At 40.4% G+C, this 15,249-nt stretch overlaps 1 protein-coding gene across 1 annotated transcript in view; it reads left to right on the top strand.

The window, feature by feature from the left end:
- Positions 1 to 12,994, top strand: part of cdh17 (cadherin 17, LI cadherin (liver-intestine)) — a 147,574-nt gene extending 134,580 nt beyond the window's left edge. Inside the window, exons 16-18 of the mRNA XM_038809032.1 lie at positions 3,580 to 3,699; positions 8,403 to 8,519; positions 8,642 to 12,994. Of these exons, the coding sequence (XP_038664960.1) occupies positions 3,580 to 3,699; positions 8,403 to 8,519; positions 8,642 to 8,745 (341 nt within the window). The 3' untranslated portion in view covers positions 8,746 to 12,994. The remainder of the gene's footprint in view (positions 1 to 3,579; positions 3,700 to 8,402; positions 8,520 to 8,641) is intronic.
- The last annotated feature ends 2,255 nt before the right edge of the window (positions 12,995 to 15,249 follow it).

Genomic DNA, 15,249 nt, shown 5'->3' on the forward strand with positions numbered 1-15,249 from the left:
AGTAAAAGTTTTTACAAATATATAAGACAAAAAAGAGTGGCTAAGGTAAATATTGGTCCTTTAGAGGATGAGAAGGGAGTTTTAATAATGGGAAATGAGGAAATGGCTGAGGAACTGAACAGGTTTTCTGGGTTGGTCTTCACAGTGGAAGACACAAATAACATGCCAGCGACTGATAGAAATGAGGCTATGACAGGTGAGGACCTTGAGAGGATTGTTATCACTAAGGAGGGAGTGATGGGCAAGCTAATGGGGCTAAAGGTAGACAAGTCTCCTGGCCCTGATGGAATGCATCCCAGAGTGCTAAAAGAGATGGCTATGGAAATTGCAGATGCACTAGTGATAATTTACCGAAATTCACTAGACTCTGGGGTGGTCCCAGTGGATTGGAAATTAGCAAACGTGACGCCACTGTTTAAAAAAGGAGGTAGGCAGAAAGCAGGAAATTATAGGCCAGTGAGTTTAACTTCGGTAATAGGGAAGATGCTGGAATCTATCATCAAGGAAGAAATTGCGAGGCATCTGGATAGAAATTGTCCCATTGGGCAGACGCAGCATGGGTTCGTTAAAGGCAGGTCATGCCTAACTAATTTAGTGGAATTTTTTGAGGACATTACCAGTGCAGTAGATAACGGGGAGCCGATGGATGTGGTATATCTGGATTTCCAGAAAGCCTTTGACAAGGTGCCACACAAAAGGTTGCTGCATAAGATAAAGATGCATGGCATTAAGGGTAAAGTAGTAGCATGGATAGAGGATTGGTTAATTAATAGAAAGCAAAGAGTTGGGATAAATGGGTGTTTCTCTGGTTGGCAATCAGTAGCTAGTGGTGTCCCTCAGGGATCCGTGTTGGGCCCACAATTGTTCACAATTTACATTGATGATTTGGAGTTGGGGACCAAGGGCAATGTGTCCAAGTTTGCAGATGACACTAAGATGAGTGGTAAAGCGAAAAGTGCAGAGGATACTGGAAGTCTGCAGAGGGATTTGGATAGGTTAAGTGAATGGGCTCGGGTCTGGCAGATGGAATACAATGTTGACAAATGTGAGGTTATCCATTTTGGTAGGAATAACAGCAAACGGGATTATTATTTAAACGATAAAATATTAAAGCATTCCGCTGTTCAGAGAGACTTGGGTGTGCTAGTGCATGAGTCACAGAAGGTTGGTTTACAAGTGCAACAGGTGATTAAGAAGGCAAATGGAATTTTGTCCTTCATTGCTAGAGGGATGGAGTTTAAGACTAGGGAGGTTATGTTGCAATTGTATACGGTGTTAGTGCGGCCACACCTGGAGTATTGTGTTCAGTTTTGGTCTCCTTACTTGAGAAAGGACGTACTGGAGCTGGAGGGTGTGCAGAGGAGATTCACTAGGTTAATCCCAGAGCTGAAGGGGTTGGATTATGAGGAGAGGTTGAGTAGACTGGGACTGTACTCGTTGGAATTTAGAAGGATGAGGGGGGATCTTATAGAAACATTAAAAATTATGAAGGGAATAGATAGGATAGATGCGGGCAGGTTGTTTCCACTGGCGGGTGACAGCAGAACTAGGGGGCATAGCCTCAAAATAAGGGGAAGTAGATTTAGGACTGAGTTTAGGAGGAACTTCTTCACCCAAAGGGTTGTGAATCTATGGAATTCCTTGCCCAGTGAAGCAGTTGAGGCTCCTTCATTACATGTTTTTAAGGTAAAGATAGATAGTTTTTTGAAGAATAAAGGGATTTAGGGTTATGGTGTTCGGGCCGGAAAGTGGAGCTGAGTCCACAAAAGATCAGCCATGATCTAATTGAATGGCGGAGCAGGCTCGAGGGGCCAGATGGCCTACTCCTGCTCCTAGTTCTTATGTTCTTATGTTCCTATAATCGTCCCATTAATTCTATGCTGACTATCCCTAGAGCAATTGAGTTCGACCCATTGCCCTGTTATATCCCTGTAGTTCTGCAAATTGATTTTCTACCAGCGCCATCTGATTTATTTTTGCAATCATTCACCACCTTTGGTTCCAACACCCTCGCGGACTGCAAGTTCAGGTCATTAATCCCTCGCTGTGTTAAAAACGCCTTCCTCACATTTCTCCCTGTTACTTTACCAAAATGTTTAAATCTGTATCCCCCTAGTCCTTTTCCATCAGCTAATGAGAATAGCTTTTTTGTGTCTACGTTATTCACACCTATCATAATCTTGCACACCTCTATCAAATCTCCCTCCACACCAAGATCTAGATCATTAGTATATATCAAGGAAAGCAAGGGCCCCAATATCGAACCCCTGGGGAACACCACAATAAAACTTCCTTCAGCCCAAAAAATATCCATTGACCATTACTCTGTGCTTCCTATTATTCAGCCAATTTTGTATCCACATTGCTACTGTCCCTTTTATTCCATGAACTATAACTTTTCTCACAAGTCTGTTGTGTGGCACTGTATGGAATGCCTTCTGAAAGTCCAGGTACACCACACCACAGCATTACCCTCATGGATTATTTCTGTTACCCCAAAAAACTTCCAGCAAGATAGTTAAACATGATTTCCCCTTCACAAATTCATGCTGGATCTACCTAATCAACCCACATTTTTACATGTGACTACTAATTCTATCCCAAATACTAGTTTCTAGATATTTGCCCACCACTGGTGTTAAAATGACTGGCTTGTAATTACTGGGTTTTCCTTATAACCTTTTTGGAACAAGGGCGCAACATTTTTGATCCTCTAGTCCTCTTGCAAGACCCCTGAGTCTAATGTAAATGTATGATTGTAATAACAATGTAAGACACTATAATCACTGAAAAGCATTTGATAAATTCTTGGAGGAAATTGTAGTATGACGGTCTGGCACAGATAGGGTTAATGTGGGACTGAGTACAGTACCGCCATGCAGTGGTATAAGAGAACACGTGACCAGCACCCAGGGTCAGTTAAGTGTTGGTTAGAGTTCTGTGTACCAGCAAGCATGGAGACAACTCCTAGCTTGTATTCTTTACTGTCTATTTGTAAATAGTTATAAGAATAAAGAAACTTATACTTAACCTGTGTATGACTTGAAGACTTCTTCAGACTTACTGAACTTAACCAATACCCTACAACATCAAGAACATCATCTAGAAGGGAACCCCACATTGAGATGTGAGGAGTGAGAATACTAAATGATTAATATATAAAGTGGCACCCAAGAACCTGCAACATTAGCTAATTTCTTCCTCTAATAGGTGAGTTGCGCCTATTAGAAGAGAGAGTACTTCAGGCTCAAAGGAAACTCGGACAGCTGTGCCTTGCTTCGGCTGAGGGCTAGCAATCTCACCTCATCCACCTGCTTCTGGATTTTTATTTGTGGCCCAAATTTAGGCCCGTTTGTGTGTTAAAGACACTTCGAATTTTAAAGGAACCTAACAGAGAAGTGAAAAATGGCACATACTTACAACATTACAACAAAAATAACCTAATTACGATTTTATTTCAATAGAACAAATATTTGGGATTGATTAACAGTAAGGTGAAATCTATTTTTGGAACCGCTTTGATGTGTATGCAAATTCTTGTACCTGAACAATGTCACTACAGCATGATCATCTTCACAGATACTCATTCCTCTGTCACCCTGGCCTTTGGTTCACACAGTGAAGAGATAAAATATAGTATTCCTTTGAAAATCACTGACAACGGCTCTCCACCTCTACAAGGAAACAGTATCATGACAGGTAATAGTTAATTGTTATTGGCTTAGAATACTAACCTTAGTGCATGATTGTAATAAATATTACAAATTACCTCTTTGTAAGTGAATAATTTTCTTTTGTCTTCTGATCTATGAACCTGACCCATGAGTTCAAAACTACAAATTTATATGATTGGTCCAAAAAAAATAATCTCTCTCCAGTAGATCTCTGCTAAATCTTTCCACATTGAATGCCTCTCTGGATAGCTTGTTCTCTACAATCACTTTATATATATTTAAATCTTAACAGTTGTGCATTTTTCAAAGCGTGAGCCTCTATCCCTAGTTCTAGAGTTTGCAGCAATCTTGAACACATCTGGGTATAATTTATATTTTCCCCTAAAGTTCCCTATATTACAACAGTAGGTACAATTTAAAAGTACTTTATTGGTTGTGAAAAGTAATAGATAAAATGTGCGTTCCTCTTTTTCCCTTTGCTCTATTCAAATTCTATTTGCCCAAAATAAGCAATCACGTTTCTTCTGATTGAACATGGAGGAACATAAGGATACAAGGGCACAAATCACTGAAAATGGTAGGGGAGATTGAGACAGTTGTTAATAAGACATGTGAGATCCTGGCTTTATCAATACAGGCATGTAATACAAGAGCAAGAAAGTTATGGTAAACCTTTATAAATCACTGGTTTGACCTCAACTGGAGTATTGTATCCAATTCTGGGCACCACACTTTGAGAGTGACCTGAAAGTTTTTAAGAGAATTCTAAAAAGGGTTTGCTTCCAGAATGGTTTTAGGGATGTGGGACTTCTGTTTCTTGGATAGTTTGGAGAAGCTTGTTGCTCTTAGAAAAGCAAAGTTTGAAAGGAGATTTGATAGAGGGTCTGGATGCGGGGGATAGAGAGAAACTATTCCCACTGATGGAAAGGTTGAGAACTAGACTTAACATAAATGGCAAAAGAACCAATGTCAACTTGAGGGATAACATATTAATGCAGAGAGGGGTTAGCGATGTGCTGATATGTCTATGGGGTATATCATAGTTGGCTGGTGTGCGACCTCCAACCAGCAGGTGTTGCAGCTTGTGGTAGTAATTAGTAAGGGCAGCAGAGTTTAGAAAAGGTGGTGAAGATAGAAGTTCAGAAAGGAAAGAGGGCAGTACCTGTTTTGCCTTGAGTTTCGAGTACAGATCCGGTTTATTTAGGGTTTGCCTCTTACCCTAATAAACCCACCAAAGATGTATTTTTGTAAAAAAAAATCTTATTTATTTACAGATCCATATATTTCTCAGTACTTTTTTTAAAAAAAAATAATTTTTATTGGAATTTTTTACAGAAAATATGACAACAAACAATGAAATGCAACAAAATAACCCCATAATAACTGTAACACCCCCAAGACCGTATCAACGCATGTATCACATCCCCCCCACCCCCTCAAACCCAGTGAACAACAAGAGAACTTAAAAATAAATTAAAATTAAATAAACAAACATAGTCATCGCCCCCCCCCCCCTTCCTCCCCCTTCCCCCCTCCCCCGGGTTGCTGCTGCTGCTGTCCCAGTACCCTATCGCTGAGCCAGAAAGTCGAGGAAAGGTTGCCACCGCCTAAAGAACCCTTGTACTGATCCCCTCAGGGCAAATTTGACCTTCTCTAGCTTAATAAAACCCGCCATGTCATTGATCCAGGTCTCCACATTTGGGGGCCTCGCATCCTTCCACTGTAGCAAGATCCTCCGCCGGGCTACTAGGGACGCAAAGGCCAGCACACCGGCCTCTTTCGCCTCCTGCACTCCCGGCTCCACCCCAACCCCAAAAATCGCGAGTCCCCAGCCTGGCTTGACACTGGATCCTACCACCCTCGACACCGTCCTCGCCACCCCCTTCCAGAACTCCTCCAGTGCCGGGCATGCCCAGAATATATGGGCATGGTTCGCTGGACTCCCCGAACACCTGACACACCTGTCTTCGCCCCCAAAGAACCTACTCATCCTAGGCCCGGACATGTGGGCCCGGTGCAGCACCTTGAATTGGATGATGCTAAGCCGCACACATGAGGAGGAAGAGTTAACCCACATTTCTCAGTACTGTACATGAGGTTGCAGTTCTACTTCCCACCAGATCTCAGTCTCAGTCCCATAGGCATGTAACACTGCATCATAGTTACATCAGGATCAGGTACTCCTGATGTTAATTAACCTTTTACTTTCCAGTAGCCAAGGCTAAGAAGGGATTTACAATGTCATTTATCTGAGTACCAGGAAGGGAAATTGGAAATTGGACAGTTGAGTGGAAGGTGGGGGGAGTCAAAGCCCATGAAGTAGGTTCCTTGGGAACATGAGCTCAGCAAAGCATGAAAAGGTGGGAGAGAACGAGAAAGGGTTGGGGAGTTTCAGGACTAGATAGAGGAGGTCGCGGAGACATTCATTTTGGTTGACAATGGGAGGAGGGGGGTGGAAGCAGTAGAGCCATGTTACTGATTAGTCAAGAAATCCATGGGTTCCTCACACTTTTTAACTTAAGGAGAGAGGAAGCAGAAAAGAAGGGTTTGAGGAAATTATTGGTAATGATGATAACAAATCACATGTTATTTTTGTTCTCCACAATGATCCTAGAATAGCGAATTGTTTCTGCAGAGATTGTGGCCAGGTGAGACTTATATGGTCAAGCCGCATTGGGAATGGTTAAGCCAGCTGTGTGCCAGATCCTCTCAAATCTGTATTCCTCAGGCTAATCTGTATGTTGTGCTTGCCACAAAATCTGTGTCCCAACCCAGTCTTTTTTACTGGTTGCCATTTCAGTCGATGCCAGCTGAGAGGCTTACTATTTGTGCATGCTAGGACATGTTTCAAAGAAGGATGATTTAAGCATATGACACATTCCTTTGTAATCTTTCCCAAACCAAAATTCTTCCTCTTATCAGTTCCTTGACTTTAATCATTCTAATCTGAAATCAGTCTAGCTGTATGTGTGAGGCAATATTTCTGTGTTCCACTCTTCACCAATTTTGGCTCACACTGAAACTCCATCTGTCAAATAAAATTGAGTAAATGAGTTTTATTATATGGCATGATATAGAGAATTTATCCAAAACTTTAATGTGGTCTGTGTGAGTCAGTAAATCTGGAGAAAATGTTAGGGTAAGTAAAAATGAAAGATAGGGGATAAATGCAAATATTGGATATGAAAGATTAAAAGAAAAATAAATATGTTATCTGCAGTCATATTAAAGAACATTGAAAAAGCATATAGGAGGCAGCCCCTGCCCTAAATCCCCATCTATCTTCAGTAATTTCTGCTTTTTATATCTGATTTTCCTTAGGAAAAAGTATATTTAATGAAGCCACCGTATAAGTTGTTGCATTGTACTTTCAGAGGAATATATTGGTACATTGGGGTTGGCATATCTTTTGGCTACAGCGTAATTTGTCATTAACTTCTTTAGCTTGGTTGCGTTATAAGTATGGTAGTGACAGCGATTGTAAAGTTTGCGATTTGATCTTCCGAAGAGGGCTGTCAGATTGTCGCTCCCATTTCACTTTCTTGGGAAATAGTCTGGGTCATTGAGGGAGGTTTTGTTCATATTGGTCTTTGGAGCACCTGATAATTCCCAAACTCTAAGTCGAGTCCACATATCACTCTTTCTGACCGGCATATGTTGCCGTGGGGAACTGCACCACCTATCAGTTGGCAGTAACATGCAATATTTGCAACTTTGTGAGTGGTGGGCCCAGCAGGCAAGTGCTTGGGTATGAAGGGACCGTAAAGTCTGTGATAGTTCAGCCATTTGCTCGATGGCAGGGTAGGAGCTCATGTTTGTTTTTAATTCATTCTCGGAATGTTGGTTGACTCTAAGATTGCAATTATTGCCCATCCCATGTTGGCTTGAGAATTGGCTTGAGTGTCACACTTAAGCCTCACTTAGGCTTCTTTGTGAAGCTTCTAGTATGCTGCGCACTGCACCAGTGTATAGTCATGTGATGGTATCAGATGTATGTAAAGCACCACAATTTGGGTATTTAACTTTGCGATTTCTATCAACATATTGGGGGTTACCATTGACCAGAAACCGCACTGGACTCATCATATAGATACTGTGGATACAAGACCAGGTTAGAAGCTGAGAATTCTGTGGTGAGAAGCTTACCTATTGATTCCCCAAAACCTGACCGCCATATTCAAGGTGTAAGTTAGGAGTGTGATTGAATACTCTCCACTTGCCTGTGTGAGTGAGGGTCTAACAAACTCAATTCAAGACTATCCAGGATAAAGTGGCCTTTTGATTGGCATCCCATCCACCATGTTCAACATTCACTCCCTTCACCACTGGTGCACTGTGGCAGCAGTGTGTACAATCGACAAGATGCACTGTAGCAACTCACCAAAGCTCCTCCGGTAGCAGTTTCCAAACTCTCAACCTCTATCACCAAAACAGACACGGACAGAAAATACATGGGAACAACACCACCACCTGCAAGTCCTCCTCCAAGCCACACATCATCCTGACCTGGAACTTGGTAGTAATTCATTCACTGACGCTGGTCAAAATCATGGAGCTCCCTTCCTAACCCACACCACATGAAACGCAGCAGATCAGGGTGGCGGTTCACCACCAACATCTCAAGGGCAATTAGGGATGGGTAACAGGTGGTGGCCTAGTCAGCGACGCCCATATCCTGTGAAAGAATTAAAAAGTGTGCATTATATCTGTTTCTCTTTTCCTCCCTAGTTGATATCTGTAAGTGCACAAAAGAACACAAGTGTTACATTGCGCTAGAACAGCAATCTGGACCATCAAAAGTAGGTCTTGCAGTTGGAATACTGCTCGGAACCTTTGCTGTCATAGGTAGGTGTATATCTAGAACCAAGCTGAAGGCTCAATAAGAGTTTCTGTGATTAAAATGTCATTTATTTTAGTTTTGAAAAGTGATTTAAATAATAACATTAATTCACAAAATGTTTCCATAGGTTTGATCCTGGCAGTGGTATTTTTACGAACGAAAACCAGAAAAAGTGATAAAATAGATGCAAAAGCAGCAGGGAATGCGAGTGAAACTATACCTCTAGCATAATGCTAGAAATTTGAATATCTACTGCTCCCGAAGGAAGTTATTATGCAGGGTCAACTTCAGAGTCTTTGAAGATCCTTTCACAAATTTGTCTCTTTTTAGCGTTTGACAAAAGCTTTGATACAATTTAATTTGGTGTTGATTTTACCAGAAACGTTTATTTATAACTAGAATTTTACAAAACCCTTAAAAAAGCGTGCATCCATCACATTCCATTGTTCCAATAAAAGTGATGTGTAATATTTGGAATGCCATTCATCAATCCCACTTTTTAGAACCTTAATTTGAATCTTATTTTGAGTGATGTGGCTGTGGAGTATTCACTTTTGGAGTTTTATTGTTAGGATCTGTTTGATTTAAAAAGAAGAGATTTTTAATTAAAATTCGTTTTATGCCGGTTTGCAAATATTTCTTGCCAAAATGCCGCTATGGCTATTTTTATTATTTCCTTTATAGTTAACGGAATATGTAAAAAGATGATTCTGAGTGAGCACAAGACAAACCAATCATATTGGACAAGCTAGTGTACCCTCTGCACTTCACAAAGGAGGCACTATCTTCAGGAATTATATTTTGGCATCCAAAATGAAACAGCGTAGATTTTCAATGTTTTTGTTAAATGCCTCAGCCTTAAACTGGTTAGTTTATGTCTAAACCTTTGCGTAATGAGTGATATGAGCAATGCACCATTTCAGATTAGATGAAGTTACATGTCAGTCATGCAATGATACAGTTTGTTCCGAATTTCATTATTGCGTTTCATGTTTGCTAAGAAGAAAATACTTGATAAATACGTCTTCATATATACTCTGACAGGTGAGCAGTGCTGAGTTATCTGATTTCAGCAAGAGCAGCGTTGGAGGTTCTGCACTTGATAAAATCACTACTGGGGTAACAAGGAGAAAAATGCAGCCGGAATTTTCACTCCTGAAAATTATCCAGTGACCTCTCCTGCAAAAATGGACGTGTGAACATCACAGAAGACAACATGGCTGGCTGTGATGTTCTCTGTGGTGAATAACCTGACAGCATTTATTGTCTAGGTTTGCACACACTGGGTGCCTCTGGGCAGAATATTGGATGGCTGCTGGCACTGTCAGGGCTGTATCCAGATAAACATCTACTGTGCCTTCAGGAGAAGATGAGAAAGCAGCAAAGGGAATTAGATGGGTGAGGGAGGAATAGATGCTGTAAATATGTAGCTTCGGCTGCACTCCAGATAAATAGGCTTTGCTGTTTGTTGAAATTGTTTGTGTTCCAAGGATAGCTTTCTTCTCGTATTCCGTCTTGGGCTTCACGCCAAAGAAAGTGCTCTGTAAATAAGATTTATGTTTGAATTATGTTTTTTTTGCCAGCTGTTTTTGAGTAACTTTCCATTATATTAATATTGAACTGAAATGTTAATGACAAAAGAAAACAATGCTGTGATGCGCTGCTGCAACAAGAGGGGAACAAAGGACAGGTTTTAAAGATAATGGTTATTGCAGTTCCTTTGTAATTTTGTGTGATCACGTTTAACGTGGCAATAGATTTATCACTTATTTTGCATGTGGAAATATTTTTGGCCTAAAAGTGTTTTCGCCTGAATAGCTAAATGTGACCATTTGGATATGAAAAATATCTGCCAAGCCAACCTTTGATGCTGCAGTCATTGTTTTCTTATGTGCATGAACTTCTCATGGGGCTTCTTATTTTTAGTGCTCAGGGATGACTGGTGCTACTGATAACTAATTGTACAATGACACCGATATCATGCTCCAGGGCCTGGCTACTGGAATGACTAGCTAGTTAGAAATTACTTAAATGTTTTTATAATATGCTATAATAGCATGTTTGAACTTCTCAAAACTCACAGAGTAGGGTCTCTTCTGTCTGTTTGTCAAATTAGCAGGTTTACTTTCATGTCTGGGAGAAAACCTCATTATAAAGGTTTACAAAGATGCACTCAACCTCTGAAAGTGGCAAACAATCACTGTACAATGTCAACATAGAACCCTCTTATGTGGTATGTTTTTGTTGTGTAAGAGCAAATATTCTTCAAGATCTGCATTTGAAATATTTTGAATATGTTGTTTTCCAAATTATCATTTGCTTTCAAAGATTAAGGTGCTAAGATATTGCCCTGATAAAAATTAAAATGTGGTTGAGTGTGTTGATAACATTCGAATAAAGATGTGGCAGCTGAATAATATATTAGCTTTTGCAATGAGGCTATAAGAATAGAATAGCATATTCTATAACTGCTTTGCACCCAGAACCACATTTAAAATTTGAAATGAATGGAAAGCGTCCCCAATATTTAACGTCAAATAATTAGAAACCCATTGCTAGTCCTTTTTTTTTGTAGAGTCAAATTTAAGTAATTGAAGTTGTGCTTCACTATTGGTTTAATAGGTGACATGCCATTAAATATGAACCATGGTTCTACATGGACCAAAAACAGCTGCAGGTTAATCCTATAGTGTGTGCTGTTAGTAAATTTTAGTCAGGATGATGAAAGGCCTTTACTGATGATCTCTGCACCAATGGCGGGACTTTTGCGTCAAGTGATTTGAGATTAACGTACACACAAACTATGTGGACCTGTGGTCAGTGTACCCCTGTTCCACACTGATCAGTGAGCCACTGGAAGAGTAAATACTGAATTGCAAGTACAGCACTTTTATGTCAGATTGTTACTATATACATTTTGGAACAAATTGGTGTAATGAGTTAGCAGATTATTCTTACAGCTGTGGTGTCTGGGTTCAAATTAATGGGGTAAAAATGTCCTCTTTCTGCTGGCTTTAAGGATCTCGTGTTCAATAAGCTTGGGCAGTCTTGTCTTCTAGTGCAATACAAAATGGAAAATTTCAGATAGAATGGCCACGAGGATAGCTGGCGTGAGTAAAGGGAAAATCTAACTGCTGCAACAGGCATATTATTTGCCAGAGTAGGGTGTGTATAGCTCTGCATCAGACCTGTGCTGTCTGTCAGATTTGGAAAGTGTTCTGCGCTGGCACTGGGTGCCAAGTTGAAAGCAATCAGATCTTTGTTGTTGAGCACAAAACTCATTAAAATAAAGGTATATCAAAAATGGGATTGAACCTTTTTTTTTTACAATCCAGCTTTATTGTGCTGCCACTGTTTTGCTTTTGTACTTTTATAAGAATCACACAATTCCAAGCTGTAGTATTTTGATACTTGGTCTGTCCTCGATGCTAGTGTTGATGAAAATTGCAACAGCAAAAAATTGCAACAGCAAAAAAATGCACTGAGCTACGCTAATATAACAGTTTTTTTAATGGTCTGGGCATTATAAGTTAATTCAAAAAACAAGAAAACATTTGAAGCTTTCTTGGAAAATTTATTTTGAGAAGATGTCTTTCTGGGGTCTGATTTTACGATTCTTTTCTGCTTGTGTAAATTTAGATTTTTGTAACTTCCACTTTGTTACTTAATGTGGTGATGTGTTAATTGTTTTGTTGGGTCCTTAAGCATGTCTGTGTGTGTTTAAAAATGAAAAAATCAATTTAAAATGAAAAAAATATTGATTTAACAAAAATAGAGATATGTGTGTAAAATCAAAAAGTCACTATTTCAGTTCATGATGCATTGTTCGGTTCATTAACTGAGACTGGCAACATTGAATATTATTTTTAATAAGACTACTGAAGTAATTATAATCAACATATAAAATGACTGTGCTGTGGACCTGGAATAAAGTATACTTGGAAAGTAATTTCACTATGATACCACATCCGCTGCAGTATAGCTGTAGCCAGATGAAAATCTAAATGCAAATTGTGCCCAGATTACTGTACAAATTAGATTTGATCTGCAATCTATGCTAATTTCAGTCAGGAGGGGTAGTGAGGATTAGGCTCTGCGCTCCTAGGTTGGAGAAGGGAAAATCTTCCAGGTTCCCATCCCTGATCATTGTATGCAGCTGTCAGGTGGTTGGTTGAGGCTGCAATGTTCCCCATGGTTGAGAAGCATGTTGACACTTGCTGTAAGGGCTTATAAACATGTAATGACAGAATGCAGGAGGCAACTGTCCGTGGAATTGCACCCGGGCAACAGTTCATCTCTTGAGTAGAGAGGGGAGGTAAGATGGGAGACAAGTGGTGAAAAAAATACAAATTGAAATTCCCTAGGATGTCTCTGAAGTACTTAAAATAAGGAACTGATGCACAGAATAATATTTGTATGTATGTGTGTCTTTTATAGAATGGTAATAAAGTGTCTTGAGGCTGAAAAATGGAACATAAAATTTACCATGTTTTTTTTCTCCATTCTACAATGGGTGTAAAATGCTGTTCGTATTTGTTTTGCAATTGCACGGAAGAGGTAAAACAACTTTGTAATGAGTAGCTATGATGTAATGATTGCAAACACTCTTGAACAAGCATAATCAATATGACGGACACAAAGGTCTGGGAAGGCGTGCTGACATTTATTTTATTGTGGAATCATGAAAACTGCATTCTCATGTGAAAACCATCCTACCCTGTTCCACCCTCAACTCTTCTTTGCTGCCAGATCCTATTTACATCTTGCTGCTTCGCCGTGAATGGGGAGAAGAGTGACAGCTACTGGACTGATAGCATTAGGGAGATGGGGCAAGAGAGAGAAAAATGGCTTAATAACTGGCGGAGGATGGGAATGAATGAAACGTTTTCAAATTAAGTGAAACCATTTAAATGCAATTTAACAATCACATTTAACAACCGTGTTCCACATGTATATACATTACTCATGATTTCTCAGTAAAAATAAAAGGAAGTCCTCACATTTTAGTCACCATATTCCATAATTTTCAAACCCTCAACATTGCTGAATCTGGTTGCTATAACTGGTATCAGAAGGTTGTACAAACATAATGACCATGTGGTGCTGCTTTGAGACATACACTGGAGGCCTTCCAGTAGTAAACAAAGAGGTTTACTGATGAAAGGCAAAGGCAGTTCAGTAACAGGCACAGAACACTATACAACAGGTCTTTACACTTCAGCTCCTTAGTCCACACTGCCTGAAGTCCTGCTCCTAGGGCGCTGCGCAAACTCCCTATTGGCCCACGCAATTGACCCCAAGCCGGTCATGTGGTCTATGGAGAGGCCCCCTTAAAGGGACCATGCTACTACAGACCACATGGGAATAAATGTCTTCTGTAAAATTCAATCTTTGGTTTTGTGAAAATCGTTCTGGGTCAAGGGAAGAGAGATCTTGTGTGACCCAACATAGCGAAAGCCTTGTTTGAAAAAAAAGATCACATGCCACTTATTCAGAAAATGTTTTTTTCCAGCACCCAGAATTAGTTGTCTGCACAGAAAAACATTGACTGCTGTTTGAAAATGTGACTTTTATCTGCAGCGTTGCTAAGGAATTACTTGCAATAAAAATCTGTTCCTCCCACACTCCGGTACACAGAATGCCGACTTAAGCAACTCCAAATATTAGCATTACCATGGTTTCAAAACTACATTCTTAAATCTGTTATGTCAACAAGTTTTACACGAGTATGCTAATCAGCCACACAGTGGGTCACCTCTTCCTTTCAATCAACCTTTCCCCTGCTGAGTATCCCTTTTAATGACCGTGTTTATCTTGTGCCATTAAGTAACCACCATTCAGGAAGAGCTGTTGTGTTGCAGCTTCCCACCTGCTGTTATTGACTAACAATGAGTGTGCAGGGAAATGTTAACAGGAAAATAAAGCAACAACAGGATCCATGACTGGATCTGAGTCACCCAACAAATTAAAGCTCTAAAACACCTTATGGCTATATTTATGTTGCCTATTATTTCTACCATTGTTTAAAACGCTTCATTTACATTAAATATGTCTACATCAGTTGGATCTGTTTGAAAACACACAACCTTGAAAATCTGCTGTGCACTCCGACCATAACCCTGGCAGGCCTATGTTAAAAGAGCTGACTCTTCAGTTACAACCTAGCAAGGTTATTTCCCAGTCTAATTCTAGGGACACTGAGGGACCTTGCAATGTTATGCCACACCTGGATATTGTGTGCAGTTTTGGTCTCCTTATCTGAGGAATGCGGTTATAGAATAGAATAGAACAGTACAGCACAGAACAGGCCCTTCGGCCCTCAATGTTGTGCCGAGCAATGATCACCCTACTCAAACCCACGTATCCACCCTATACCCGTAACCCAACAAACCCCCCCCCCCCTTAACCTTACTTTTTTTTAGGACACTACGGGCAATTTAGCATGGCCAATCCACCTAACCCGCACATCTTTGGACTGTGGGAGGAAACCGGAGCACCCGGAGGAAACCCACGCACACACTGGGAGGACGTGCAGACTCCGCACAGCCAGTGACCCAGCCAGGAATCGAACCTGGGACCCTGGAGCTGTGAAGCATTTATGCTAACCACCATGCTACCATGCTGAGGTTCTTGCTCTTGAGGGAGTGCAGCGAAGATTTACCAGACTGATTCCTGGGATGGCGGGACTGACATATGAGGAAAGTTTGAGATGATTGGGATTATATTTCCTGGAGT

This window comes from Scyliorhinus canicula, chromosome 10 (assembly GCF_902713615.1).
Source record: "Scyliorhinus canicula chromosome 10, sScyCan1.1, whole genome shotgun sequence".
NCBI classification, from domain to species: Eukaryota; Metazoa; Chordata; class Chondrichthyes; order Carcharhiniformes; family Scyliorhinidae; genus Scyliorhinus; species Scyliorhinus canicula.